General features: G+C 44.6%; 2 protein-coding genes across 2 annotated transcripts in view; one reads left to right on the forward strand and one right to left on the reverse strand.

Annotated features, from left to right (window-relative positions):
• ap4s1 (adaptor related protein complex 4 subunit sigma 1) overlaps positions 1-27,500 on the reverse strand; it is a 90,733-nt gene that overhangs the window by 50,118 nt on the left and 13,115 nt on the right. The window lies entirely within an intron of this gene.
• Positions 8,307-13,037, forward strand: LOC114546695 (interferon regulatory factor 2-binding protein 2-B). The gene is made up of 2 exons (XM_028565678.1): positions 8,307-9,364; positions 12,220-13,037. The coding sequence occupies exons 1-2, from the start codon at positions 8,554-8,556 to the stop codon at positions 12,990-12,992; spliced, it is 1,584 nt and encodes a 527-aa protein (XP_028421479.1). The 5' UTR covers positions 8,307-8,553; the 3' UTR covers positions 12,993-13,037.

Raw genomic sequence — 27,500 nt, forward strand, 5'->3', positions numbered from 1 at the left:
AAATGACACAAAAAGACTCAAAACTAACACAAAAAGACACAAAAAGACAAAAAGACACACAAAGACACAAAAATACACAAAAAGACTTAAAAATGACACAAAAAGACACAAAAAGACACAAAAGGACTCAAAAATGACACAAAACAAACACACAAAGACACAACAATACACAACAATACACAAAAAGACTCAAAAATACACAAAAAGACAAAAAAAAGACACAAAACACACAGACTGAAAAATGACACAACAAACAAACAAAAAGACTCAAAACTAACCCAAAAAGACACAAAACACACACAAAAAGACTCAAAAATTTCACAAAAAGACTCAAAACTAACCCAAAAATACACAAAACACACACAAAAATTACATAAAAAGACTCAAAACTAACCCAAAAATAAACAAAATGACACAAAACGATGCTTTGTTCCCTGAATGCATCTTGTCCTTACTTCTGGGTCTGTAGTCTGTGAAATAATTCTTAATGAAACAAATAGAGAGAACCTTCTTTTAGGTTTTTTGTTGTCATCTGAAAATACACAACTCAATACAAATATTTGCTTTGCTGCTCAGCCACTAAATGAACCATCGTGTCCTCAGCTGTAATCCATGCTGTTTGTTTTACAGGTCAACAGGCTGAGCAAAGGGACAGACTGGGAGTTCATGACACAACACAGGCCACAAATGCTCCAAAAATAGGGCGAAATCGGTAGTTTGTTAGGACGGAAAACGCTCCTGTGGGCATTATTAACGACAGATATCAGCGTACGGTTTGGAGGTTGGAATCTTTTGATGACATAACTCATTTGTGGATTTTAGGGTGATGTTGAGCTAACTTGGAGACAGTCAATGACCTTTATCTGGGAACACATATGCCAACCCAGTCTCACATAAAAACGTACCCTGACAACGTTGGTCCACAGTGCAATAACGTAGAGGGGTTACAATAATGGCCCTTGAATTGTATGACTGTTTTTTTCTGCCTATTCTTTTCCTGATCTTCTGCGTCCGAGTCACGTGACTTTCAAGATTCAAGAAAAAAGATGGCTGACATTTCTCTGATTTTTAGTGAAAAAAAACAATCAATATTTTGAGTTAGTTTCTGCATAAAAAATGCATTTTGATTACATTTCTAGCGAGAAATATATACTTTATTTTCATTATGTTCACTCAGTGAATGTACACGATCACTCGCTTGCTCGTTGTTGCGAAGATCTTTCAGATATCGCCAGAATAATGCAGCTATGCTGCTATCGCCTAGCATAGCTGTGGCCCCAGAAGACTCCCTTGCGATTTCGCTCAGTCTGACGGATCAAAACCCTTGCCCACTAAATGCGTTGCGTCTGAGGTTGATTTACTGATCAACACATTATTCCGTGGCACCGGGAGAAGCAAATGTTGACAAAGTTACGAGTTACGATCGGAAGTTTGTCCCCTGTGTTTAATTTTGAAATCTACCGGATCCTCTGTGCATTTAACCTCCTGTGTGGTGACATCCCTATGTTCCTACAGCCCTATGTTCCTACAGCCCTATGTTCCCACAGCCCTATGTTCCCACAGTCCTATGTTCCCACAGCCCTATGTTCCCACAGCCCTATGTTCCCACAGCCCTATGTTCCTACAGCCCTATGTTCCTACAGCCCTATGTTCCCACAGCCCTATGTTCCCACAGCCCTATGTTCCCACAGCCCTATGTTCCCACAGTCCTATGTTCCCACAGCCCTATGTTCCTACAGCCCTATGTTCCCACAGCCCTATGTTCCTACAGCCCTATGTTCCTACAGTCCTATGTTCCCACAGCACTATGTTCCCACAGCCCTATGTTCCTACAGCCCTATGTTCCCACAGCCCTATGTTCCCACAGGCCTATGTTCCCACAGCCCTATGTTCCCACAGTCCCTATGTTCCCACATCCCTATGTTCCCACAGCCCTATGTTCCCACAGTCCTATGTTCCCACAGCACTATGTTCCCACAGCCCTATGTTCCCACAGTCCTATGTTCCCACAGCACTATGTTCCCACAGTCCTATGTTCCCACAGCCCTATGTTCCCACAGCCCTATGTTCCCACAGCCCTATGTTCCCACAGTCCTATGTTCCCACAGCCCTATGTTCCTACAGCCCTATGTTCCTACAGTCCTATGTTCCCACAGCACTATGTTCCCACAGCCCTATGTTCCCACAGCCCTATGTTCCTACAGTCCTATGTTCCCACAGCCCTATGTTCCTACAGCCCTATGTTCCTACAGCCCTATGTTCCTACAGCCCTATGTTCCCACATCCCTATGTTCCCATAGCACTATGTTCCTACAGCCCTATGTTCCCACAGCCCTATGTTCCCACATCCCTATGTTCCCATAGCACTATGTTCCTACAGCCCTATGTTCCCACAGCCCTATGTTCCCACAGCCCTATGTTCCCACAGCCCTATGTTCCCACAGTCCTATGTTCCCACAGTCCTATGTTCCCACAGCCCTATGTTCCTACAGCCCTATGTTCCCACAGCCCTATGTTCCTACAGCCCTATGTTCCTACAGCCCTATGTTCCCACATCCCTATGTTCCCATAGCACTATGTTCCTACAGCCCTATGTTCCCACAGCCCTATGTTCCCACAGCCCTATGTTCCCACAGTCCTATGTTCCCACAGCCCTATGTTCCTACAGCCCTATGTTCCCACAGCCCTATGTTCCTACAGCCCTATGTTCCTACAGTCCTATGTTCCCACAGCACTATGTTCCCACAGCCCTATGTTCCTACAGCCCTATGTTCCCACAGCCCTATGTTCCCACAGGCCTATGTTCCCACAGCCCTATGTTCCCACAGTCCTATGTTCCCACATCCCTATGTTCCCACAGCCCTATGTTCCCACAGTCCTATGTTCCCACAGCACTATGTTCCCACAGCCCTATGTTCCCACAGCCCTATGTTCCCACAGCACTATGTTCCCACAGTCCTATGTTCCCACAGCCCTATGTTCCCACAGCCCTATGTTCCCACAGCCCTATGTTCCCACAGTCCTATGTTCCCACAGCCCTATGTTCCTACAGCCCTATGTTCCTACAGTCCTATGTTCCCACAGCACTATGTTCCCACAGCCCTATGTTCCCACAGCCCTATGTTCCTACAGTCCTATGTTCCCACAGCCCTATGTTCCCACAGCCCTATGTTCCCACAGGCCTATGTTCCCACAGCCCTATGTTCCCACAGTCCTATGTTCCCACATCCCTATGTTCCCACAGCTCTATGTTCCCACAGCCCTATGTTCCCACAGTCCTATGTTCCCACAGCCCTATGTTCCCACAGCCCTATGTTCCCACAGTCCTATGTTCCCACAGCCCTATGTTCCCACATCCCTATGTTCCCACATCCCTATGTTCCCACATCCCAATGTTCCCACATCCCTATGTTCCCACATCCCTATGTTCCCACATCCCTATGTTCCCACAGTGTGCCTGTACAGTCAGCTTGGCTCAGCAGCAGCTGCCTGAATGGAAGGAAAGGAGCCCCTCACACTCTGCCCGGCAACAACAGCAGAATTCTCTGATTGGCTGTTGGCTCCGTGACATCACAGGCGCCTGGCACTTCAGAATGGAATGCAAGCAGAGGGATTCAACAAGAGCAGCCAGTCAGACACCCTTTGTTGCTTTAATAGGACTAAAAATCCCCCCAAAATAACACGTTTCACACATCGTGTTGAATGCATTCATTTAATAATTTTACATTCTTTCAATGGAGACGTAAAAAAAATAAGTTTAAATCCAAATTTGTCTTGCAGAATGGAGTCTGTGTGCATGGTTGTCAGCTGAACTCCCAGCTCAGGTTGTTTTTTTGGGGTTGGGGGGTATTAATAAAAGCTCTTTGGTTCCCTGTGAGCAGAGACAGGGAGACTGCAGGATGAGCGCTCACTCTGCCTCCAATTCCAGTGACGCCATACAGACCACAACAGTACGGAGGAGGAGGAGGAGGAGGAGGAAGAGGAGGAGGAGGAGGAGTTTTGCTGTGGAACCATTTTTGTTTACTGTGACAATACAATAGTTTTTTTTTTTTTTTTTTTTCGATACCAGTGTTGGCAATACCAATGTTTACCTTCTTCAGTTCAGGTATTTGTTTTCAGACATGAGTTGTGTTCGAAAATGTCCTCCTATATCTTGGAAATAGGTTCCTAATATTAGAGATGGTCCGATACCATTTTTTGCTTCCCGATACCGATTCCGATACCTGAACTCGCGTATCGCCTGATACCGAGTACCGATCTGATACCAGAGTGTCTTATATATTATTATGTTTTAACAGCTGTATACTACTATCCCTGTATGATGATATGATGTATAACAGCTGTATACTACTATCTCTGTATGATGATATGATGTATAACAGCTGTATACTACTATCTCTGTATGATGATATGATGTATAACAGCTGTATACTACTATCTCTGTATAGATGTGATATGATGTATAACAGCTGTATACTACTATCTCTGTATGATGATATGATGTATAACAGCTGTATACTACTATCTCTGTATGATGATATGATGTATAACAGCTGTATACTACTATCTCTGTATGATGATATGATGTATAACAGCTGTATACTACTATCTCTGTATGATGATATGATGTATAACAGCTGTATACTACTATCTCTGTATAGATGTGATATTATTTCTATCTTTGTTGTCGGTCTGGTTCAGGTTAAACTCTTTGTGAAACATGAACAAACGCAAAGAATGAATGCCCCAGAACTTTCTTTTATAGTTATAACGGAAGAACAACATAAATAATCTACTTTAACGTAGATTTTCTTTAGGGCTTTATTACGTCGTATCGGATCGGTGCATAAACTCCAGTACTTCCCGATACCGATACCAGCGTTTTTTGGCGGTATCGGACCATCTCGACCTAATATCCAGTCCTTCCAGAAAAATGTTTATAGAGTTTTTTTGTGTGATTGTTGCGGGGCAAAAATCCTTGATTATGCGGCACGTTTTCTTAAAAAATGCTGATGGAATATGCTATATATCAGTGGTTCCCAACCTGGGTTTCCGGACACCCCCAGGGGGGGGCGGCAAAGATCACAGGGGGGGCGCGAGTCTTTATCTGGTTTGAGGTTGAGGTAAAAAAAAATGTTTTGCACATGTTAAACAAATTATAATACACTAGAATATCCAATGTATACAAAAGTCTGTATGAAAACTATATATATATATATAGCTTTTCTTAGACATGAGTAGGGGGGGCGCCAAGGAAAAAAGGTTGGGAACCACTGCTATATATGATATTTATGCAATTTTATGCGATGAAATTGCATGGCAACAGGGGAAGATGGCTGCTCTTGTGTGAAGTAAACGCAACATTTTTCAACTTTCTGCTGAGATATATTATGGGATCTTTTTTGTTTTTTTTATTTTAGACTGAATCGAGCCGTCGGCTAGCGGTTAGCCGAATTAGCTGTTAGCTAAACTAACGTTAGACTACGGCAGTTCATTGGGACGAATGCGTCAACAGAGCCGCCATCTTGGAACAGGGGAGTCACTCCTCTTTAATGCATCAGCGTCAATGTAGGAAAAAGGGCTAACGGAAATAAAAATCACCACAAATCGTCATGAATGCGATTTTCTAGTTTTTTTGTGGTTTGTTCCAAAGTTCGGACATGTATTTATGATCGAGTCCAGAAGAAAAATTAAGCTTTTGATGTTAATATAATCTACTTTATTCAAAATGTAATGCCTAAGTGCCTGTAAGCCTAGGTTTATAGTCCCATTCTTCCACTTGATACTGCTCCCACTTACGTAAACTAAAAGATGAACTATCGACCACAAAACAAAGAGACTAATTAATGTGTTAATACAAAGAATATTCCTCTTTCTACGGAATAGAGGAAGAAGAAAATGGTAAACAACGGCAGAACTGGCAGCAGCATTGGCGCCAATGCTTTGATTTGATTGGATGAGCTTACACACACTTTTCCATATGCTTTCTGCCTCTCAACCAGCAGCCCACTTAAAAGAACACGTCACTTTTTGGGGAAATTAGCTTAGGTTATTTGTAGTCTGCAGTGTAGGTTGGTGGTCCCTTTCTGATTAAAGGCCTGCTAGCCCACTGCAACAGAAATCTGATAGTCGTTCATACGTACTTATTATGATAGCTTTCCATATACAGTGGGGGAAATAAGTATTTGACCCCTTGCTGATTTTGCAGGTTTGCCCACTTACAAAGAATGCAAAAATCTACAATTTTAATCATATGTACATTCTAACAGTGACAGACAGAATCCCAAAGAAAATTCCAGAAAATCACATCATATGAATTTATTAAAATTGATAACCATCTGATGAGGAAAAACAAGTATTTGACCCCCTGGACAAACAGCATGTTAATATTTTGTAGAAAAGCCATTATTGGCCAGCACAGATGTCAAATGGTTTTTATAGTTGGTGACAAGGTTTGTGCATATTTCGGCAGGGATGTTGGCCCGCTCCTCCCTGCAGACAGCCTCCAAATCATTCAGGTTCCGAGGTTGTTGCCTGGCAACTCGAATTTTAAGCTCCCTCCAAAGATTTTCAATCGGATTCAGGTCTGGAGACTGGCTAGGCCACTCCAGAACCTTGATGTGCTTCTTCTTCAGCCACTCTTTTGTTGCTTTGGCGGTGTACTTAGGGTCGTTGAAACACCCATCCTCGACCCATATTCAGCTCTCTCACTGAGGGAAGGAGATGTCGGTCCAGAATTCCACGATACATGGCCCCGTCCATCCTCCCCTCAATACGATGGAGTTGTCCCGTCCCCTTGGCTGAAAAATACCCCCAAAGCATGATGTTGCCACCACCATGCTTGACGGTGGGGATGGTGTTCTTTGGGTTGTACTCGGTGTTCTTTGCCCTCCAAACACGACGAGTTGAGTTGAGGCCAAAAAGTTCTATTTTGGTCTCATCTGACCACATCACCTTCTTCTAGGCCTCTTCTGAGTCGTCCAGGTGGTGAATGGCGAACTTCATGCGGGCCTGTACATGTTTCTTCTTGAGCAGGGGGACCTTGCGTGCGCTGCAGGATTTCAATCCATGATGGCGTAGTGTGTTACCAACCGTTTCTTTTGTAACTGTGGTCCCAGCTGCCTTCAGTTGATTCATCAGTTCCCCCCTTGTGGTTTTGGGATGATTCCTCACCGTTCGCATGATCAGGGACACCCCACGAGGCAAGATCTTGTGTGGAGGCCCAGACCGAGGGAGGTTGGCGGTGGTGTGGTGCTTCTTCCATTTCCTGATAACTGCACCGACAGTTGATCTTTTCTCTCCAAGTTGCTTTCCGATTCTCTTGTAGCCCATCCCAGCCTTGTGCAGATCAACAATCTTGTCCCTGATGTCCGTAGAAAGCTCTTTAGTCTTGCCCATGGTGGTGATGTTGGATGCTGGTTGTTTGGGTGTTGACAGGTGTCTTTTATACAGGTAACGAGGTGAGGCAGGTGTATTTGATGTAGATAATTGGTTCGGATTGGGGCTGTGTCTTAAAGAAAGACTAACTGGCTTGTAGGATCCAGAATACTTGCTGTTTGTCCAGGGGGTCAAATACTTGTTTTTCCTCATCAGATGGTTATCAATTTTAATAAATTCATATGATGTGATTTTCTGGAATTTTCTTTGGGATTCTGTCTTTCACTGTTAGAATGTACATATGATTAAAATTGTAGATTTTTGCATTCTTTGTAAGTGGGCAAACCTGCAAAATCAGCAAGGGGTCAAATACTTATTTCCCCCACTGTATAGGCTACTGTAGTTTGGATACTGTATGTAAGATTACATTTTGCTTGGACAACAGTTGGATATATTTGTGTGAATGTAGTCTAATGTAAGGCTCCATATTTCATTTTGAGGTGTACAGTATTGTGGATTTAGTATTATGTAAAAAGGTAAAAAAATGTAAAATATACAGTTTTTAAAATAAAGATGAAATATATTGTTAACAAATGTTGTTCCATGTGCCCTTTTTTTGAATCCCTCAAAAGGTCTCTGCACGGCCCTGGTGTGCACGTGCTCACATTGTTAGATGTCCTTAAGTAGAGAACTTGAATGCCTTTCTGAAGGTATTTTGTGTGTGTGTGTGTGTGTGTGTGTGTGTGGTGACAGTAAAACCGAGATAGAGTGATGCCTCTCTCTCGCACCCAGACACAGACGATCTTTGGTTGTGTAATCTCTCCGGATAAAGATAGAGCAACTGGCGAGCATGCGCCCGAGGGGTCGTCGAAGAATCCAGTAAATAGAACACCCGGAGCCCGAGCCAGAGTGTCGGCGCTGACGTCACGGCCTACATCGAGAGCTCGAGCCGAATTGTGAAGCGCGAGCTCTCATCAGACGGAGGCGCGCCGAGGCGAAGGACACACAACCACCCGACGATGAACTCCCGTCGGTGCGACTCTGCTGCTTTCTGACGGGGGAAATACAACCTTTTTTTGTGGGTTATTTCTTTCTTCATTCCGGCGAAAAAAAAAAAAAAAGAAACGAGCCAACGGACATTTTGGAGAAGTTTTTTTTTGGGGGGGTTTAAACAGCATGTCCTCCGCGGCGGTCGCTGCCTCCAGAAGGCAGTCCTGCTATCTGTGCGACTTGCCCCGCATGCCGTGGGCGATGATTTGGGATTTTACCGAGCCCGTTTGCCGCGGATGTGTCAACTACGAGGGGGCAGACCGGATTGAATTTGTCATCGAGACCGCCCGGCAGTTAAAGCGAGCACACGGCTTCCAGGACGGCCGTTCTCCGGGCCCGGGGAAGCCCCACCACGCCACCGGCAAGGACCTCAACCACCACTCGGCTGGAGGAGACCCGGGCTCGCGAGCGCCTCCGCAGCCGTTGGACCGTTACCCGCTGTCCGACCGGCCCCCGCGGCTGGGACCGGAGTACCAGGCGCCGGGGAGGCAGGTAAACGGCCTGCCAAACGGATTCCCTAAACCGGACGAGCCTCCGGAGCTGAACCGCCAGAGCCCAAACCCCCGCAGGACTAGCGCGGTTCCTCCCAACCTGGTGCCGTTGGTGAACGGCGGCATTCCGAGCATTCACCCGCTCAACGGCCGCGCGACTCAGATGGGTCTCGGGGTTCTGTCTGCACACGGCGCCGGGGTTATGTCTGCACACGGCCCCCTCGGCGGGGGCGAGCACGGCGGGAAGCGCCCAGAGGACGTGAAAGACAAACGCAGGCCGGACAGCTTGTTGGACATGTCGGACAGCCACAAGGACTGGATGGGCAAAGGCAAAACGGTCCGGGACCTGATGGAGCTACACACTTTCGACAGCAGATTTAAAAAGGACCACGCGGCCATGCAGCGGGTGATGGGATATGAAACGAGTGCCACTTCCTCAAAAACAGGTATTTTTTTTTTTTTTTCAATTTTATTCCATGTTTTTATATATATATATATATATATATATATATCATTTTTTAATTTTTTTTATTTAAGATTTTTATTTAAATAATAAATATATATAATATTTTTAATTTTAATCTTTATATTTATTTTTATTTAAGATTTTTATTTAAATAATAAATATATATAATATTTTTAATTTTAATCTTTATATTTATTTTTTATTTAAGATTTTTATTTAAATAATAAATATATATATAATATTTTTTATTTGAATGTTATATATATTTTTTTATTAATATTTTTTTTAAATATTATTACATTTTATTTTATTTGGGTTAGTTTAATTATTTATTTATTTTTGTGTGTATTATTTTCCTCCCAACACTGGGACATTTTGAATTGGCAGGAGCCATGAAAACAGGAACTTAACGGCACTAAAATCATCTGTCAGCATTATTAGCACGTATTACGTTGCTGACGCGCATTTCTAAACCGACGCTGCTTGCTGAGACGGACCTGGTCTGCTCTGCTCTGCGCACGCGCAGCTTTTGGCACAGAACGGCAGCCAGCAACATAAACAAAGCTTTATTCACTGTGTTGAGACGTTTCCTGTGCTTCATTCGTGTGTGTGTGTGTGTGTGTGTGTGTGTGTGTGTGTGTGTGTGTGTGTGTGTGTGTGAGACAATGTAAGTGTGTGTGTGTTTGTGTGTGTGACACTGTGACTGTGTGTGTGTGACTCTGTGACTGTGTGTGTGAGACACTGTGTGTGTGTGACACTGTGTGTGTGTGACACTGTGTGTGTGTGACACTGTGACTGTGTGTGTGTGACTCTGTGACTGTGTGTGTGACTGTGTGTGTGTGTGTGTGAGACACTGTGTGTGTGTGACTCTGTGACTGTGTGTGTGACTGTGTGTGTGTGTGTGTGACACTGTGTGTGTGTGACTCTGTGACTGTGTGTGTGACTGTGTGTGTGTGTGTGACACTGACTGTGTGTGTCTGTGACTCTGTGACTGTGTGTGACTCTGTGTGTGTGAGACACTGACTGTGTGTGTGTGTGTGACACTGTGTGTGTGTGACACTGACTGTGTGTGTGTGTGTGTGTGTGTGTTTCTATGTGTGTGTGACTGTGTGACACTGTGACTGTGTGTGTGTGTGACTCTGTGACTGTGTGTGACTCTGTGTGTGTGAGACACTGTGACTGTGTGTGTGTGTGACTGTGTGTGTGTGTGACACTGTGTGTGTGTGTGACACTGACTGTGTGTGTGTGTGTGTGTTTCTATGTGTGTGTGACTGTGTGACACTGTGACTGTGTGTGTGTGACTCTGTGACTGTGTGTGTTTCTATGTGTGTGTGACTGTGTGTGACTCTGTGACTGTGTGTGTGTGTGTGTGTGTTTCTGTGTGTGTGTGTGTGTGTGTTTCTGTGTGTGTGTGTGTGTGTGTGTGACTGTGTGTGTGTGTGTGACACTGTGTTTGTGACACTGACTGTGTGTGTGTGTGTGACTCTGTGACTGTGTGTGTGTTTGTGTGTGTGACTGTGTGTGTGTGTGTTTTTGTGTGTGTGTGTGACAGTGTGTGTGTGTGTGTGTGAGACAATGTGAGTGTGTGTGTGTGTGACAGGGCTTGACATTAACTTTTTGAGGCACAAAAAGTACATTTACGTTTCACTTGTCCATGAACAAAAGTCACTTGTCCGGGTAAAGATTCATCATTTTATAATTTTTTTTATGTTTTGCTAATGCAGAATTTGAAGAAACCATTGAAAGCATCCAAACACTAACAACATTAATACAATTCAGTTTAAACAGTAGAAACAAACGTGTCCCAAGAATAGATTTCCCCTTCAACAAGAAAAAAGGATCTCCAGACTCATAATACAAAATTATACTTTGCACGCCGGTGTGCAGAAGTTAATATATTGAGATTCTAAGTGAATATTTTAAAGTTTCTCATTACTTTCAGATTCCTAGTCAATATTCCAAGTTAATATGTCAATATATTGAGATACTAAGTCGATGTTTTGAGATGTTGAGTCAATTTATTAAGATTGTAAGTCAATATTTTAAATGTTCTTATTGGTTTGAGATTCTTAGTCAATATTCTGAGTTACTAAATCAGTATATTGAGATACTAAGTCAATATTTTGGGATAAGTCAGTATATTGAGATACTAAGTCAATATATTGAGATACTAAGTTAATATATTGAGATTCTAAGTGAATATTTTAAAGTTTCTCATTACTTTCAGATTCCTAGTCAATATTCTAAATTACTATGTCAATATTTTGAGATATTGAGTCAATATATTGAGATTGTAAGTCAATATTTTGAATGTTCTCATTGCTTTGAGATTCTTAGTCAATATTCTGAGTTACTAAGTCAATATATTGAGATACTGAACCAATATGTTGAGATTAAGTCAATATTTTATAGTTTCTCATTACTTTGATATTCTTTGTTTATATTCTGAGATACTGAGTCAATACATTGAGATACTAATTAAATATTTTGACCAGAGGTAGTGGTGACTTGAACTTATACTATATCTAAAATAATTTTGTAGACATAACAATGGATTTTGCCACTAAATGTTGGTGTCAACGTTTTTTTTTTTTTTTTTTCTTTCTACAATTTCACTTACCAAGGGATCCTTTAGAAAAGGTGTAGCTACTTTACAGTTGATTATTACCTGATATTTAATCCGCTACAAACGAGTAGCGGAGCAGCTAGTAACGTTACGAGGCTGTGTGTGTGACTGTGCGACTCTGTTTCTGTGTGTATATGTGTGTTTCTGTGTGTGTTTATGTGTGTGGTTATGTGGTTATATGGTTGTGTTAACCTCTTCCTCTTCCTCAGACCGGGGGAAACACCCCCGCGGCCTGAAGAGGAAGCCTTCCCCGGAGCCTGACGGGGACGGCAGCGCGCCCAAAACCAACGGTGGCGGCGGGGGCGGCGGCGGCGAGGGCCAACCGTGGCTCCCGTCCCCCTCCGAGGTCCTGAAGCTGCCTCAGACGGGCCTGCCGGGCTTCTCCTCCTCCTCCTCCTCCTCCACCAACACCTCCTCCCCCCACTGCCGCGCCACGCCTCCCGAGGCCTCCTCCACGCCGCACAACGGCCAGTCCCCGATGGCCGCGCTCATCCTCGCCACGGACAACGCGGGCCACGCCGGCTCGCCGAAAGACTCCAACCAGGTCCACTCGACAACAACAACCACGACGATGGCGAGCTCTCGGCGGAACAGCGGCAGCCCCATGTCGCCCCAGCGCAGGCTCGCGCCGAGAGACGGCGGCGGCGGCGGCGGCGGCTCGTCGCTGGACCCGCACGCCACGGCGAGCGCCGTCCCGGACTCCTCGGTGGCGCCGGGCGGCTCGCCGCTGTGCTGCACGCTGTGCCGCGAGCGCCTGGAGGACACTCACTTCGTCCAGTGCCCGTCGGTGGCCTCGCACAAGTTCTGCTTCCCGTGCTCCCGGGAGAGCATCAAGCAGCAGGGCGCCACGGGCGAGGTGTACTGCCCCAGCGGCGAGCGCTGCCCGCTGGTCGGCTCCAACGTGCCCTGGGCCTTCATGCAGGGCGAGATAGCCACCATCTTGGCCGGGGACATCAAGGTGAAAAAGGAGAGAGACCCTTAAAACATATCTTGGCCGGATGGACATCAAGGTGAAAAAGGAGAGAGAGGGAAAAAATAACCCCAATAATAATCTCCACCGGATGCTTTTTCTACCTTTTTTTTTTTTTTTTTGTGGACTACGGCAACAAAGGTGGGACATCACACACACGCTAGGGCTGCTCTATTTATGGATAAAAATGTATGTGTACAGTACAGGCCAAAAGTTTGGACACACCTTCTCATTTAATGCGTTTCCTTTTTATTTTCATGACTATTTACATTGTAGATTCTCACTGAAGGCATCAAAACTATGAATGAACACATATGGAATTATGTACTTAACAAAAAAGTGGGAAATAACTGAAAACATGTCTTATATTTTAGATTCTTCAAAGTAGCCACCCTTTGCTTTTTTATTAATAAGGGAAATAATTCCTCTAATTAACCCTGACGAGGCACACCTGTGAAGGTAAAACCATTTCAGGTGACTACCTCATGAAGCTCATTGAGAGAACACCAAGGGTTTGCAGAGTTATTTCCAGGGCTGTCCTCGACTAAAGAACTCCTTAGTGGACTAACACTTATAGGACTTAGTCGACTAATCGATTAGTTGATTTAATTGACAGAGCTGTGGGCTTTGAGAGGTGGTTAAGACTAGAAAAGCACAATATAAATGTAGTTAATTAACCATCTGTAAAACTGAGTTTCTCCACAATTAATCCTGCAAAAGCACCACTTTAGATCTCGTGTTTACCATAAATGTGCTCATGAGTTTCTTGGAAATAAGTAATTAAACATGAATAAGCATAAAAAATGACTAATGACTAAAGAAATCTTAGTCGACTAAGACCAAAACCACCGATTAGTCGACTAATCGACTAAGAGGTGGCAGCCCTGGTTATTTCACACTTTTTTGTTAAGTACATAATTCCATATGTGTTCATTCATAGTTTTGATGCCTTCAGTGAGAATCTACAATGTAAATAGTCATGAAAATAAAAAGGAAACACATTGAATGAGAAGGTGTGTCCAAACTTTTGGCCTGTACTGTAATCGCGATTATTTCGTTCCATATTGAAATCACGATAATTCAACACGATTACTTCGTTGACTTCTGGAAAGATGTTGCAGTTATTTAACTTTAAAAAAAAAAAAAAAAAAACAGTGTGGAAAAAGTTAAATAAATCAACAGTGCAAAAAAAAACACACACACAACTGTGAACTTTGCCTTTTTAATACTTTTCCTATTTTAAACTTTTTATTTTTTCATTCAGAACACACAAAGAGAAAATAAAGAGTTTACTTTGCAAAACGTTAACGAGCTGAATAGTTTTTCGTGATCGTTGGGACCCGAAATCATAATCGCGATTACATTTTGATTTAATTGCTCAGCCCTACATTACATCCACGTTCCAGAAGGACAGAGACTTGACATTGGACATGTACATATATCGGACACAAAGGGGGAAGTGTATAACTTCGTAAAACACAATGGCTGTATAATTATTTTTAGATTTTTTTTTTTTTTTCTTCAATACGTTGTGTTTTTTTTTTTTTTTTTTTGGAAGATGAAAAAAGAAGGTATGTACCTCCTCCATAACAGGCTCTCTCTCTCTCTCTCTCTTCCCATCACAGCTGGTTTCCAGCTTTACACTTTACTTGAAGGTATGTACGTAAGAGTGACGTGACACATTAGCTTCTTTCCGACCAAGTGGTTACAGATTTACATCTGGCCCGTATATAAGTTACAAAAATGTGAAAATGTTGAAAGAAATGACAAAAGCGTCCAGAAAAGTGACAAAAATGTCCTTAAAACTTGGCTCTGTATCAGTGGTGTAGTCTAATGTATTGTAGTGGGTATACTGTACTATATATATTTTGCCTAGTTGCGCGCCAAACCAAAAAACACAGGAAAGTGTTTTTTTAAAACTGCGATTACATGACATTCGAAGTAGACATTTGGGCAGATTCAGTGACTCTGAGACTCATATTCGGGCTGAGATAATGTGTATATATATGTATATGTATATATATATATATATATATATATATATATATATATATATATATATGTATGTATATGGTTTTATTTTTTGCTTGATTTTGCTAAATTCTACGATGGCTAAAGGAACTCTTTTTGATGACTTTTTGTAGGGCTTCATATCAACAAAAATGCATCCAAAAAAGCGTACAAAAATGAGGGGGAAAGACAAGAAACTTTACAAAACAAAAGATGACAAATGTCTGAGAAAGCCACAAAAATGTGAGGGGGAAAAAGCTACCAAAATGTGAAAAGGAAAAAAAGTGACATGCGGTAACAAAAGCACTTGAATAATCTCTATACATGTCAGGCCCCTCGGTGGGATTCTCTCCTTCCAGTGTGGCCCTCTGGGAAACTGAGTTTGACCCCGCCTGGGTTACAGGAGCGTAGCTATAGCAACAGTTTTTTTTTCCATTTGCATTCACACTGGCCACGTGGCCATATAGGAACTGACCTTCTGTTATTATAACACAGCCATCTAACCACCACTATCAGTCCTTCCAGAAAAATGCGAGAAAATGAGTTTTTTTTGTGATTGTTGCGGGGCGAAAATCCTTGATTATGCGGCAGGTTTTCTTAAAAAATGCGATGGAATATGCCGGATATTTATGCAATTTTATGTGATGAAATTGGGGGGGGGAACTTGCAATAACTGGTGTTTGATGAAAAAGAGAATTTATTTTTACAGTTATTCAGTCATTGCAATAAGTAAACAAATAAGATACAAAAATATATACAAATAATATAATATGAAAGTAAAAATAAAAGTAATAATCTAAACCGAGAAATAAAAGATATTATATATATATATATATATATATATATATGTATGTGTGTATATATATATGTATGTGTGTGTATATATATATATATATATATATGTGTATATATATATGTGTATATATGTATATATGTATATATATATATATATATATATATATATATATATATATATATATGTGTATATATATATGTATGTATATGTATGTATATATATATATATATATATATATATATATATATATATATATGTGTGTGTATATATATATGTATGTATATATATATATATATATGTATATGTGTATATATATATATATATATATATATATATATCTATCACGATATATATCGATATTAAATCGATATATATCGTGATATGAGACTAGAAATCGTCTTAGATTTTGGATATCGTAATATGACATAAGAGTGTTTTCCTGGTTTTAAAGGCTGTGTTACAGTAAAGTGATGTACTTTTCTGAATGGGTGACCAGATGAGAATGGGTAAGATTCGGGACCAACTGTCTGTCATGTCTGCGCGTTAACATCAGCAGTGTCCAATCACGATCACTCCTTCTGGTGGCTGCCGGGCACTTAACATGAATTTTCCAAAACTCCCAACCACCAAGATCATTTAATATTTTTATTAAGAAACTCAACTGTCTTGTCTTGTAAACCCGAAAGTTAAAAATTAAAATCAAAAAAATCATTCAACTCATGAACTCAGCCAGAGTTCATGATCACACTGTAACTACTTGAGAGTTTGCTAAAATATTTCGGGACAATTAGGGCAGGATTCGGGATTCGGGACAACTCCTTGGATTTCGGGGACTGTCTGGTCACCCTATTTTCTGAACTTACCGGACTGTTCTAGCTCTTCTATTATTTCCTTTACCCCACTCAGTCATTATATCCACTAGGGCTGCTCGATTAGGGATCTTTATCTATCTATTTAGGTCAATATTAAAAATCACGATAATTCGACACGCTTACTCGTTAACTTCTGGAAAGATGTTGCAATTATTGAACTTAAACAAACAGTGGAAAAAGTTAAATAAATCAACAGTAAAAGGCATAAATCTGTGAAATTTGCCTTAATACTTGTCCTTTTTAAACTTTATTTAAATAGGACACAAGAGAAAATGAAAGTTTACGTAAAAATACGAAACGTAACGAGCTAACTAATTGTTTTTCTCGATTATTAATAATTAAATTATTACATTACAGTAAAGTGATGTCATTTTCTGAATTTACCAGACTGTTGTAACTGTTCTGTTATTTGCCTTTTCCCCCACTTAGTCGTTATATCCACGTTACTGCCGATTATGGATCTAAAATCTCATTGTGTAAATGTAGGGCTGTATGATCGCGATTATTTCGGTCAGTATTGAAATCGCGATAATTTGACGCGATTGCTCGTTGACTTCTGGAAAGATGTTGCAGTTATTGAACTTAAACAAACAGTGGAAAAATCAACAGTAAAAATAAACACACACAGCTGTGATATTTGCGTTAATACTTTTCATATTTAAACTTTTAGTTTTTCATTCAGAACACACGAGAGAAAATATGAGTTTACTTTTGCAAAACGTAACGAGCTAAATAATAAATTTTTCTGGATTATTTCTGTTTTTGGTGATCGTTGGGGAGCCGAAATCTTAAATCACGATTTAACATTTGGATTAATTGCACAGCCCTAATATCTAGTATCCACATTACCGGTGATTAGTGATCTAAAATCTCATTGTGTAGAGATTTTGTGAAAGCAACATTAGTCAGCGCTACGATATCATTTCTGTATCGATATCGAGGTAATTGGTAAAAAATATCGTGACATTTGATTTTTCGGCCAGCCCTACCAGCGTTCAGGTCACTCTTACGTACGTGGATAACCTTCCAGTGTAAGTGTAGAGCCTAAAAGTATGTTTCCAGTCTGCTGGTGTACTTTACTTTTTGGGGTCTGGAGACGACGAGCCTGTCGAAACGTAGAATGTGACGAAATCTGAGTCAACTTGGCGACAAAAAAATAAATGAAAAAAATGAGAAATTGCTTCTGTAGCTGTACATGTATGCACTTGTTTAAGAAAAAAAAAAAAAAAAAAAAACCATGCCAAATACAGTTTCAGACCTTGTAATAATACCTCCAGTGTCTCTGTGGTTTCCTTATACACACACACACACACACACACACACACACACACCCCTCTGTGATGGAGTGAGTCGGCTGTCGGAGAGTTACGGGCTGATTGTGATTCATGCCGTGATGCTATACTTCCAACGGGAACCAATCGGCTTCCAGGGAGAGAGAGAGAGAGAGACAGACAGACAGACAGACAGACAGACAGACAGACAGACAGAGAGAGATAGAACCAACAACCAACAACGCCTGCAGAGCTGAATTAGGCCAATTCCCTTTATTCATCAAAATTCAAAAACATGCAATCAAATATTGGCTCCATCTAAAAAACAGTGACCCCCCACTCCTACCAGCAGAAAGCCCTGCAACACCAAGAGCTGAGTCCCCTCACTCAGCTGGTCCTGATGCTCAGGTCAGTTCCTGACCCGGTTCTGCCTCAGGACCAGTCTGGGAACCAACCAATCAGAGTTAACCAGATTATAACACAACAGAAACTAAACTACATCACCATCTGGAACACACAAACAGAAGCACAAAGCTAAATGCAGTGCTACCTGTCCCTAAAGAGAGAGTCCAGTGCTACCTGTCCCTAAAAGAGAGTCCAGTGCTACCTGTCTCTAAAGAGAGTCCAGTGTTACCTGTCTCTAAAGAGAGAGTCCAGTGCTACCTGTCTCTAAAGAGAGTCCAGTGCTACCTGTCTCTAAAGAGAGAGTCCAGTGCTACCTGTCTCTAAAGAGAGAGTCCAGAGCTATCTGTCCCTAAAGAGAGAGTCCAGTGCTACCTGTCCCTAAAGAGAGAGTCCAGTGCTACCTGTCTCTAAAGAGAGAGTCCAGAGCTACCTGTCTCTAAAGAGAGAGTCCAGAGCTACTTGTCCCTAAAGAGAGAGTCCAGTGCTACCTGTCCCTAAAGAGAGAGTCCAGTGCTACCTGTCCCTAAAGAGAGAGTCCAGTGCTACCTGTCCCTAAAGAGAGAGTCCAGTGCTACCTGTCCCTAAAGAGAGAGTCCAGTGCTACCTGTCTCTAAAGAGAGTCCAGTGCTACCTGTCTCTAAAGAGAGAGTCCAGTGCTACCTGTCTCTAAAGAGAGAGTCCAGAGCTATCTGTCCCTAAAGAGAGAGTCCAGTGCTACCTGTCCCTAAAGAGAGAGTCCAGTGCTACCTGTCTCTAAAGAGAGAGTCCAGTGCTACCTGTCTCTAAAGAGAGAGTCCAGAGCTACCTGTCCCTAAAGAGAGAGTCCAGTGCTACCTGTCTCTAAAGAGAGAGTCCAGAGCTACCTGTCCCTAAAGAGAGAGAGTCCAGTGCAACCTGTCCCTAAAAGAGAGAGACCAGAGCTACCTGTCCCTAAAGAGAGAGTCCAGTGCTACCTGTCCCTAAAGAGAGAGTCCAGTGCTACCTGTCTCTAAAGAGAGAGTCCAGAGCTACCTGTCCCTAAAGAGAGAGTCCAGTGCTACCTGTCCCTAGAGAGAGTCCAGTGCTACCTGTCTCTAAAGAGAGAGTCCAGTGCTACCTGTCCCTAAAGAGAGAGTCCAGTGCTACCTGTCCCTAAAGAGAGAGTCCAGTGCTACCTGTCTCTAAAGAGAGAGTCCAGTGCTACCTGTCTCTAAAAGAGAGTCCAGTGCTACCTGTCTCTAAAGAGAGAGTCCAGAGCTATCTGTCCCTAAAGAGAGAGTCCAGAGCTACTTGTCCCTAAAGAGAGAGTCCAGTGCTACCTGTCTCTAAAGAGAGAGTCCAGTGCTACCTGTCTCTAAAGAGAGAGTCCAGTGCTACCTGTCCCTAAAGAGAGAGTCCAGTGCTACCTGTCTCTAAAGAGAGAGTCCAGAGCTACCTGTCCCTAAAGAGAGAGTCCAGTGCTACCTGTCCCTAAAGAGAGAGTCCAGTGCTACCTGTCTCTAAAGAGAGAGTCCAGTGCTACCTGTCTCTAAAGAGAGAGTCCAGTGCTACCTGTCTCTAAAGAGAGAGTCCAGTGCTATCTGTCCCTAAAGAGAGAGTCCAGTGCTACCTGTCCCTAAAGAGAGAGTCCAGTGCTACCTGTCCCTAAAGAGAGAGTCCAGTGCTACCTGTCTCTAAAGAGAGAGTCCAGTGCTACTTGTCTCTAAAGAGAGAGTCCAGAGCTACCTGTCCCTAAAGAGAGAGTCCAGTGCTACCTGTCTCTAAAGAGAGAGTCCAGAGCTACCTGTCCCTAAAGAGAGAGTCCAGTGCAACCTGTCCCTAAAGAGAGAGACCAGAGCTACCTGTCCCTAAAGACAGAGTCCAGTGCTACCTGTCCCTAAAGAGAGAGTCCAGTGCTACCTGTCTCTAAAGAGAGAGTCCAGAGCTACCTGTCCCTAAAGAGAGAGTCCAGTGCTACCTGTCCCTAAAGAGAGAGTCCAGAGCTATCTGTCCCTAAAGAGAGAGTCCAGTGCTACCTGTCCCTAAAGAGAGAGTCCAGTGCTACCTGTCTCTAAAGAGAGAGTCCAGAGCTACCTGTCCCTAAAGAGAGAGTCCAGTGCTACCTGTCTCTAAAGAGAGAGTCCAGTGCTACCTGTCCCTAAAGAGAGAGTCCAGAGCTATCTGTCCCTAAAGAGAGAGTCCAGTGCTACCTGTCCCTAAAGAGAGAGTCCAGTGCTACCTGTCTCTAAAGAGAGAGTCCAGTGCTACCTGTCTCTAAAGAGAGTCCAGAGCTACCTGTCCCTAAAGAGAGAGTCCAGTGCTACCTGTCCCTAAAGAGAGAGTCCAGTGCTACCTGTCTCTAAAGAGAGAGGCCAGTGCTACCTGTCTCTAAAGAGAGAGTCCAGAGCTACCTGTCCCTAAAGAGAGAGTCCAGAGCTACCTGTCCCTAAAGAGAGAGTCCAGAGCTACCTGTCTCTAAAGAGAGAGTCCAGTGCTACCTGTCTCTAAAGAGAGAGTCCAGAGAGAGAGAGAGAGAGACAGAGACAGAGACAGAGACAGAGAGACAGAGACAGAGACAGAGAGAGAGACAGAGAGACAGAGAGAGAGAGACAGAGAGAGACACAGAGACAGAGAGAGAGAGAGAGAGAGAGAGAGAGAGAGACAGAGACAGAGAGAGAGAGAGAGAGAGAGAGAGAGAGAGAGAGAGAGAGAGACAGAGAGAGAGAGAGAGAGAGAGAGAGAGAGAGAGAGACAGAGACAGAGACAGAGATAGAGAGACAGAGACAGAGAGAGACAGAAAGAGAGACACAGAGACAGAGAGAGAGAGAGAGAGAGAGAGAGAGAGAGAGAGAGAGAGAGAGAGAGAGAGAGAGAGAGAGAGAGAGAGAGAGACAGAGAGAGAGAGAGAGAGAGAGAGAGAGAGAGAGAGAGAGAGAGAGAGAGAGAGAGAGAGAGAGAGAGAGAGAGAGAGAGAGAGAGAGAGAGAGAGAGAGAGAGAGAGAGAGACAGAGACAGAGACAGAGAGAGAGAGAGAGAGAGAGAGACAGAGACAGAGAGAGAGAGAGAGAGAGAGAGAGAGAGAGAGAGAGAGAGAGAGAGAGAGAGAGAGAGAGAGACAGAGAGAGAGACAGAGAGAGAGAGAGAGAGAGAGAGAGACAGAGAGAGAGAGAGACAGAGAGAGAGAGAGAGAGAGAGAGAGAGAGAGAGAGAGAGAGAGAGAGAGAGAGAGAGAGAGAGACAGAGAGAGAGACAGAGAGAGAGAGAGAGAGAGAGAGAGAGACAGAGAGAGAGAGAGAGAGAGAGAGAGAGAGAGAGAGAGAGAGAGAGAGAGAGAGAGAGAGAGAGAGAGAGAGAGAGAGAGAGAGACAGAGAGAGAGAGAGAGACAGAGACAGAGACAGAGAGAGAGAGAAGACATGGGGGAGTTACATAAATGGTTTAGTCCAGTAACTCCCAGGGGTGCTGGTCGGGAGATAACGAGCAGCCTAAAAATAGTCGTTGCCGTGGACAACCCCAAAAGCCCAGCCAGCCGTTTGTTGATGGTGTGTTGTGCTCCTGCTTCTTAACCCTTTGGTCGTCTCTATCTCCATTTGTTTTGTATTTTACATTTTAATGTTTTTTTTTTTTGTCTTTTTTCTTTTATAATTATTTTCTTTTTGTAATTATATTTTTATATTTATTTAATACATTTTATTTTTGAATTTACATCTTTTTTTTTCTTCTTTTTTATCTATTTATTTCTTAATTTAATATATATATTTTAAATTATTTCATTTTTTTTATATTTATTTAAAACCCGACCGACAAATGTAATTTTAATTTAATATATATATATTTTTTAAATTATTTAATTTAAATTTTTTTTATATTTATTTAATACATTTTCATTTTTAAATTAAATAGTTTTTATTCAAATCTTTAATCCATCCATCCATCCATCCATCCATCTTCGTCCACTTATCCGGTATCGGGTCACGGGGGGAGCAGCTCCAGCAGGGGACCCCAAACTTCCCTTTCCCGAGCAACATTAACCAGCTCCGACTGAGGGATCCCGAGGCGTTCCCAGGCCAGGTTGGAGATATAATCCCTCCACCTAGTCCTGGGTCTCCCCGAGGCCTCCTCCCAGCCTCCTCCCTGGACCTCCCTCCACCTAGTCCTGGGTCTTCCCGAGGCCTCCTCCCAGCTGGACCTCCCTCCACCTAGTCCTGGGTCTTCCCCGAGGCCTCCTCCCAGCTGGACCTCCCTCCACATAGTCCTGGGTCTTCCCCGAGGCCTCTTCCCAGCTGGACCTCCCTCCACCTAGTCCTGGGTCTTCCCCGAGGCCTCCTCCCAGCTGGACCTCCCTCCACCTAGTCCTGGGTCTTCCCCGAGGCCTCCTCCCAGCTGGACGTGCCTGGAACACCTCCCTAGGGAGGCGCCCAGGGGCATCCTTACCAGATGCCCGAACCACCTCAACTGGCTCCTTTCGACGCAAAGGAGCAGCGGCTCTACTCCGAGCTCCTCACGGATGACTGAGCTTCTCACCCTATCTCTAAGGGAGACGCCAGCCACCCTCCTGAGGAAACCCATTTCAGCCGCTTGTACCCTGGATCTCCTTCTTTCGGTCATGACCCAGCCTTCATGACCATAGGTGAGGGTAGGAACGAAAACTGACCGGTAGATCGAGAGCTTTGCCTTCTGGCTCAGCTCTCTTTTCGTCACAACGGTGCGATAGATTGAATGCAATACCGCACCCGCTGCGCCGATTCTCCGACCAATCTCCCGCTCCATTGTCCCCTCACTTGCGAACAAAACCCCAAGGTACTTGAACTCCTTCACTTGGGGTAAGGACTCATTCCCTACCTGGAGAAGGCATTCCATCGGTTTCCTGCTGAGAACCATGGCCTCCGATTTAGAGGTGCTGATCCTCATCCCAATCAGCCATCAGGACCACATCATCTGCAAAGAGCAGCGATGAGATCCCCAGCCCACCGAACTGAAACCCCTCCCCACCCCGACTACGCCTCGATATCCTGTCCATAAATATTACAAACAGGATTGGTGACAAAGCGCAGCCCTGGCGGAGGCCAACCCTCACCTGAAACCCACTGGAGCCCCATGCAGGACTCGACTCAAGGTCTCCAAGAAGGCCGAATACTACGAACTCCTGTTTGGTGCATATGCACAAACAACAGTCAAAGTTCCCCCACAACCCGCAGGCGTAGGGAGTCGACCCTCTCGTCCACCGGGGTAAACCCCAACGCAGCGGCGCTCAGCCGGGGGCTTGTCTGGCCCCTCACCTGACACCACTTTGCCTTGGGAGACCCTACCAGGAGCACACAGCTCCAGACAACACAGCCCTCAGGGTCACAGGGACACACAAACCTCTCCACCACGATAAGGTGATGGTTCCCGGAGAGGCGAATCTTTAATATATATATTTAAAATTATTTTTTGTTTTTTTTATTTTGATAGGACAGCTAGGTGAGAGAGAAATGGGAGAGAGAGAGAGAGAGAGAGAGAGAGAGGGGAAGACATGCAGGAAATAGTCACAGGTCGGATTCGAACCCTTGACCTCTGTGTTGAGGCATGTGCAGCACGGTGGATCAGTGGTTAGCACTTCTGCCTCACAGCAAGAAGGTTCTGGGTTCGAGCCCAGGTCGTTCCGGGCCTTTCTGTGTGGAGTTTGCATGTTCTCCCCGTGTTTGTGTGGGTTTCCTCTGGTTTCTTCCCACTATAAAGACATGCATACTAGGACTACAGGTTCTCAATAAACTTAGCTGGATAAATAAAGGTTAAAAAAAAAAAAATGTGCGCCTGCTCTACCCGCTGGGCCAACCCGGCCACACTTTTTTCAACATTTTAATCGCTTTTTCTGACTTTTTTTTTTTTTTTTTTTTTCATGTTTTTATCTTTTTTTTTTTTTTTTTTTTTTACATTTTTGGCGCTTTATCGACGTCCCATATTTTCTGATAAAAAAAAAAAAAAAAACTTTTGAAAACGTGGACAACGTGAGGGCTTAAAAGAAGACACCATGGCAACAGCCATCGGTTATTCCCCTAACTCGGGACGACTGAGGTGCCGATGAGCTCTGGTTTGGGTCCCGGGGGGAAAGGGGGGGAAGGGGGGAGGCAAAGCTGACAATGTGGCTCCTGTCAGACGGGATTTGGATCAGGCTTACATGTTCTTTATTTTGTCTTTTTTCTCATCCCCTTTTTTTAAATTATTATTATTTTTAATATATTTCGATTTCTTTTTTTTTTTATTATTTAATTTAAATTTTTATATTAATGTATTTATATATATGTATATATATATATATATATATATATGTCTCCCTCTCTCTCTCTCTCTCTCTCTGTCTCTCTTCTTTCTTTATCCCTCTCCTCTCTCCTCTCTCCCTCTCTCTTCTCTCTTTCTCCCTCTCTTTCTCCCTCTCTTTCTCCCTCTCTCTTTCTCCCCCTCTCTCTCTCTCTCTCTCTCTCTCTCTCTCTTTCTCCCTCTCTCTTTCTCCCCTCTCTCTCTCTCTCTCTCTCTCTCTCTCTCTCTCTCTCTCTCTCTCTCTCTCTCCCTCCATCGCTCCCTCCCTCTCTCTCTCTCTCTGGTTTTGACTTCAGAAAGGGGGAATAATAACAGAGAGGGCCCCCAGAGGGATGATATAAATGCCTTGCTCAGGGGTCACGTGATGCTCGGTGGAATTCCTGAGTCACCCACCCCCCCCCCCACCCTCCCCCCCTCTATAACATGCCTTCCACTGTTCAAGGCTGATCACACAGCGAGCGGATGAATGGCGGCCTGTGTGTGTCTGGGCCCCCGCAGCCTTCAACAACCAATCAGAAGACTTTAACCCTTTCACCCCTCCCCCGCAGCCTTCAGCAGCCAATCAGAAGACTTTAACCCTTTCACCCCTCCCAAGAGCCTTGCAGCCAATCTGAAGACTTTGACCCTTTCACCCCTCCCCGCAGCCTTCAACAACCAATCAGAAGACTTTGACCCTTTCACCCCTCCCCCGCAGCCTTCGGCAGCCAATCAGAAGACTTTAACCCTTTCACCCCTCCCCGCAGCCTTGGCAGCCAATCAGAAGACTTTGATCCTTTCACCCCCCCCCGCAGCCCGGCAGCCAATCAGAAGACTTTGATCCTTTCACCCCTCCCCCAAGAGCCTTCGGCAGCCAATCAGAAGACTTTGACCCTTTCACCCCTCCCCAAGAGCCCGGCAGCCAATCAGAAGACTTTAACACTTTCACCACTCCCCCGCAGCCTTAAACAACCAATCAGAAGACTTTAACCCTTTCACCCCTCCCCGCAAGAGCCTTCGCAGCCAATCTGAAGACTTTGACCCTTTCACCCCTCCCCGCAGCCTTCGCAGCCAATCAGAAGACTTTGACCCTTTCACCCCTCCCCCGAAGCCTTCTGCAACCAATCAGAAGACTTTGACCCTTTCACCCCTCCCCCGCAGCCTTCAGCAGCCAATCAGAAGACTTTAACCCTTTCACCCCTCCCCGCAGCATTCGGCAGCCAATCAGAAGACTTTAACCCTTTCACCCCTCCCCGCAGCCTTCGCAGCCAATCAGAAGACTTTGACCCTTTCACCCCTCCCCGCGAGCCTTGGCAGCCAATCAGAAGACTTTGACCCTTTCACCCCTCCCCCGAAGCCTTCGGCAGCCAATCAGACGACTTTGACCCTTTCACCCCTCCCCCGCAGCCTTCGGCAGCCAATCAGAAGACTTTGACCCTTTCACCCCTCCCCGCAGCCTTCGGCAGCCAATCAGAAGACTTTGACCCTTTCACCCCTCCCCGAGCCTTGGCAGCCAATCAGAAGACTTTAACCCTTTCACCCCTTCCCCGCAGCCTTCAGCAACCAATCAGAGGACTTTAACCCTTTCACCCCTCCCCCGAAGCCTTCTGCAACCAATCAGAAGACTTTGACCCTTTCACCCCTCCCCCGCAGCCTTCGGCATCCAATCAGAAGACTTTAACCCTTTCACCCCTCCCCCAAGAGCCTTGGCAGCCAATCTGAAGACTTTAACCCTTTCACCCACCCCCGCAGCCTTCAACAACCAATCAGAAGACTTTAACCCTTTCACCCCTCCCCCGCAGCCTTCGGCAGCCAATCAGAAGACTTTAACCCTTTCACCCCTCCCCGCAGCCTTCGGCAGCCAATCAGAAGACTTTGACCCTTTCACCCCTCCCCCGCAGCCTTCGGCAGCCAATCAGAAGACTTTGATCCTTTCACCCTCCCCCAGCCTTGCAGCCAATCAGAAGACTTTGACCCTTTCACCTCCCCCCAGCCTTCGCAGCCAATCAGAAGACTTTAACCCTTTCACCCCTCCCCCGCAGCCTTCAACAACCAATCAGAAGACTTTGACCCTTTCACCCCTCCCCCGCAGCCTTCGGCAGCCAATCAGAAGACTTTAACCCTTTCACCCCTCCCCCCCAGCCTTCGGCAGCCAATCAGAAGACTTTAACCCTTTCACCCCTCCCCAAGAGCCTCGCAGCCAATCAGAAGACTTTAACCCTTTCACCCCTCCCCGCAGCATTCGGCAGCCAATCAGAAGACTTTAACCCTTTCACCTCCCCCAGCCTTGGCAGCCAATCAGAAGACTTTGACCCTTTCACCCTCCCCGCAGCCTTCGGCAGCCAATCAGAAGACTTTGACCCTTTCACCCCTCCCCCGCAGCCTTCGGCAGCCAATCAGAAGACTTTGACCCTTTCACCCCTCCCCCGCAGCCTTCGGCAGCCAATCAGAAGACTTTAACCCTTTCACCCCTTCCCCGCAGCCTTCAGCAACCAATCAGAGGACTTTAACCCTTTCACCCCTCCCCGCAGCCTTCAGCAACCAATCAGAGGACTTTAACCCTTTCACCCCTCCCCCGAAGCCTTCTGCAACCAATCAGAAGACTTTGACCCTTTTCACCCTCCCCAAGAGCCTTCGGCATCCAATCAGAAGACTTTAACCCTTTCACCCCTCCCCCGCAGCCTTCGGCAGCCAATCTGAAGACTTTAACCCTTTCACCCCTCCCCCGCAGCCTTCAACAACCAATCAGAAGACTTTAACCCTTTCACCCCTCCCCCGCAGCCTTCGGCAGCCAATCAGAAGACTTTAACCCTTTCACCCCTCCCCCGCAGCCTTCGGCAGCCAATCAGAAGACTTTGACCCTTTCACCCCCTCCCAAGAGCCTTCGCAGCCAATCAGAAGACTTTGATCCTTTCACCCCTCCCCGCGGCCTTG

The sequence above is a fragment of the Perca flavescens genome, chromosome 20 (genome assembly GCF_004354835.1).
Source record: "Perca flavescens isolate YP-PL-M2 chromosome 20, PFLA_1.0, whole genome shotgun sequence".
NCBI lineage: Eukaryota > Metazoa > Chordata > Actinopteri > Perciformes > Percidae > Perca > Perca flavescens.

Coding starts and splice junctions, on each gene's coding strand:
- LOC114546695 (XM_028565678.1), top strand. CDS start 8,554: ATGTCCTCCGCGGCGGTCGCTGCCTCCAGAAGGCAGTCCTGCTATCTG. Junction 9,365..12,219: donor TGCCACTTCCTCAAAAACAG/GTATTTTTTTTT, acceptor CCTCTTCCTCAG/ACCGGGGGAAACACCCCCGC.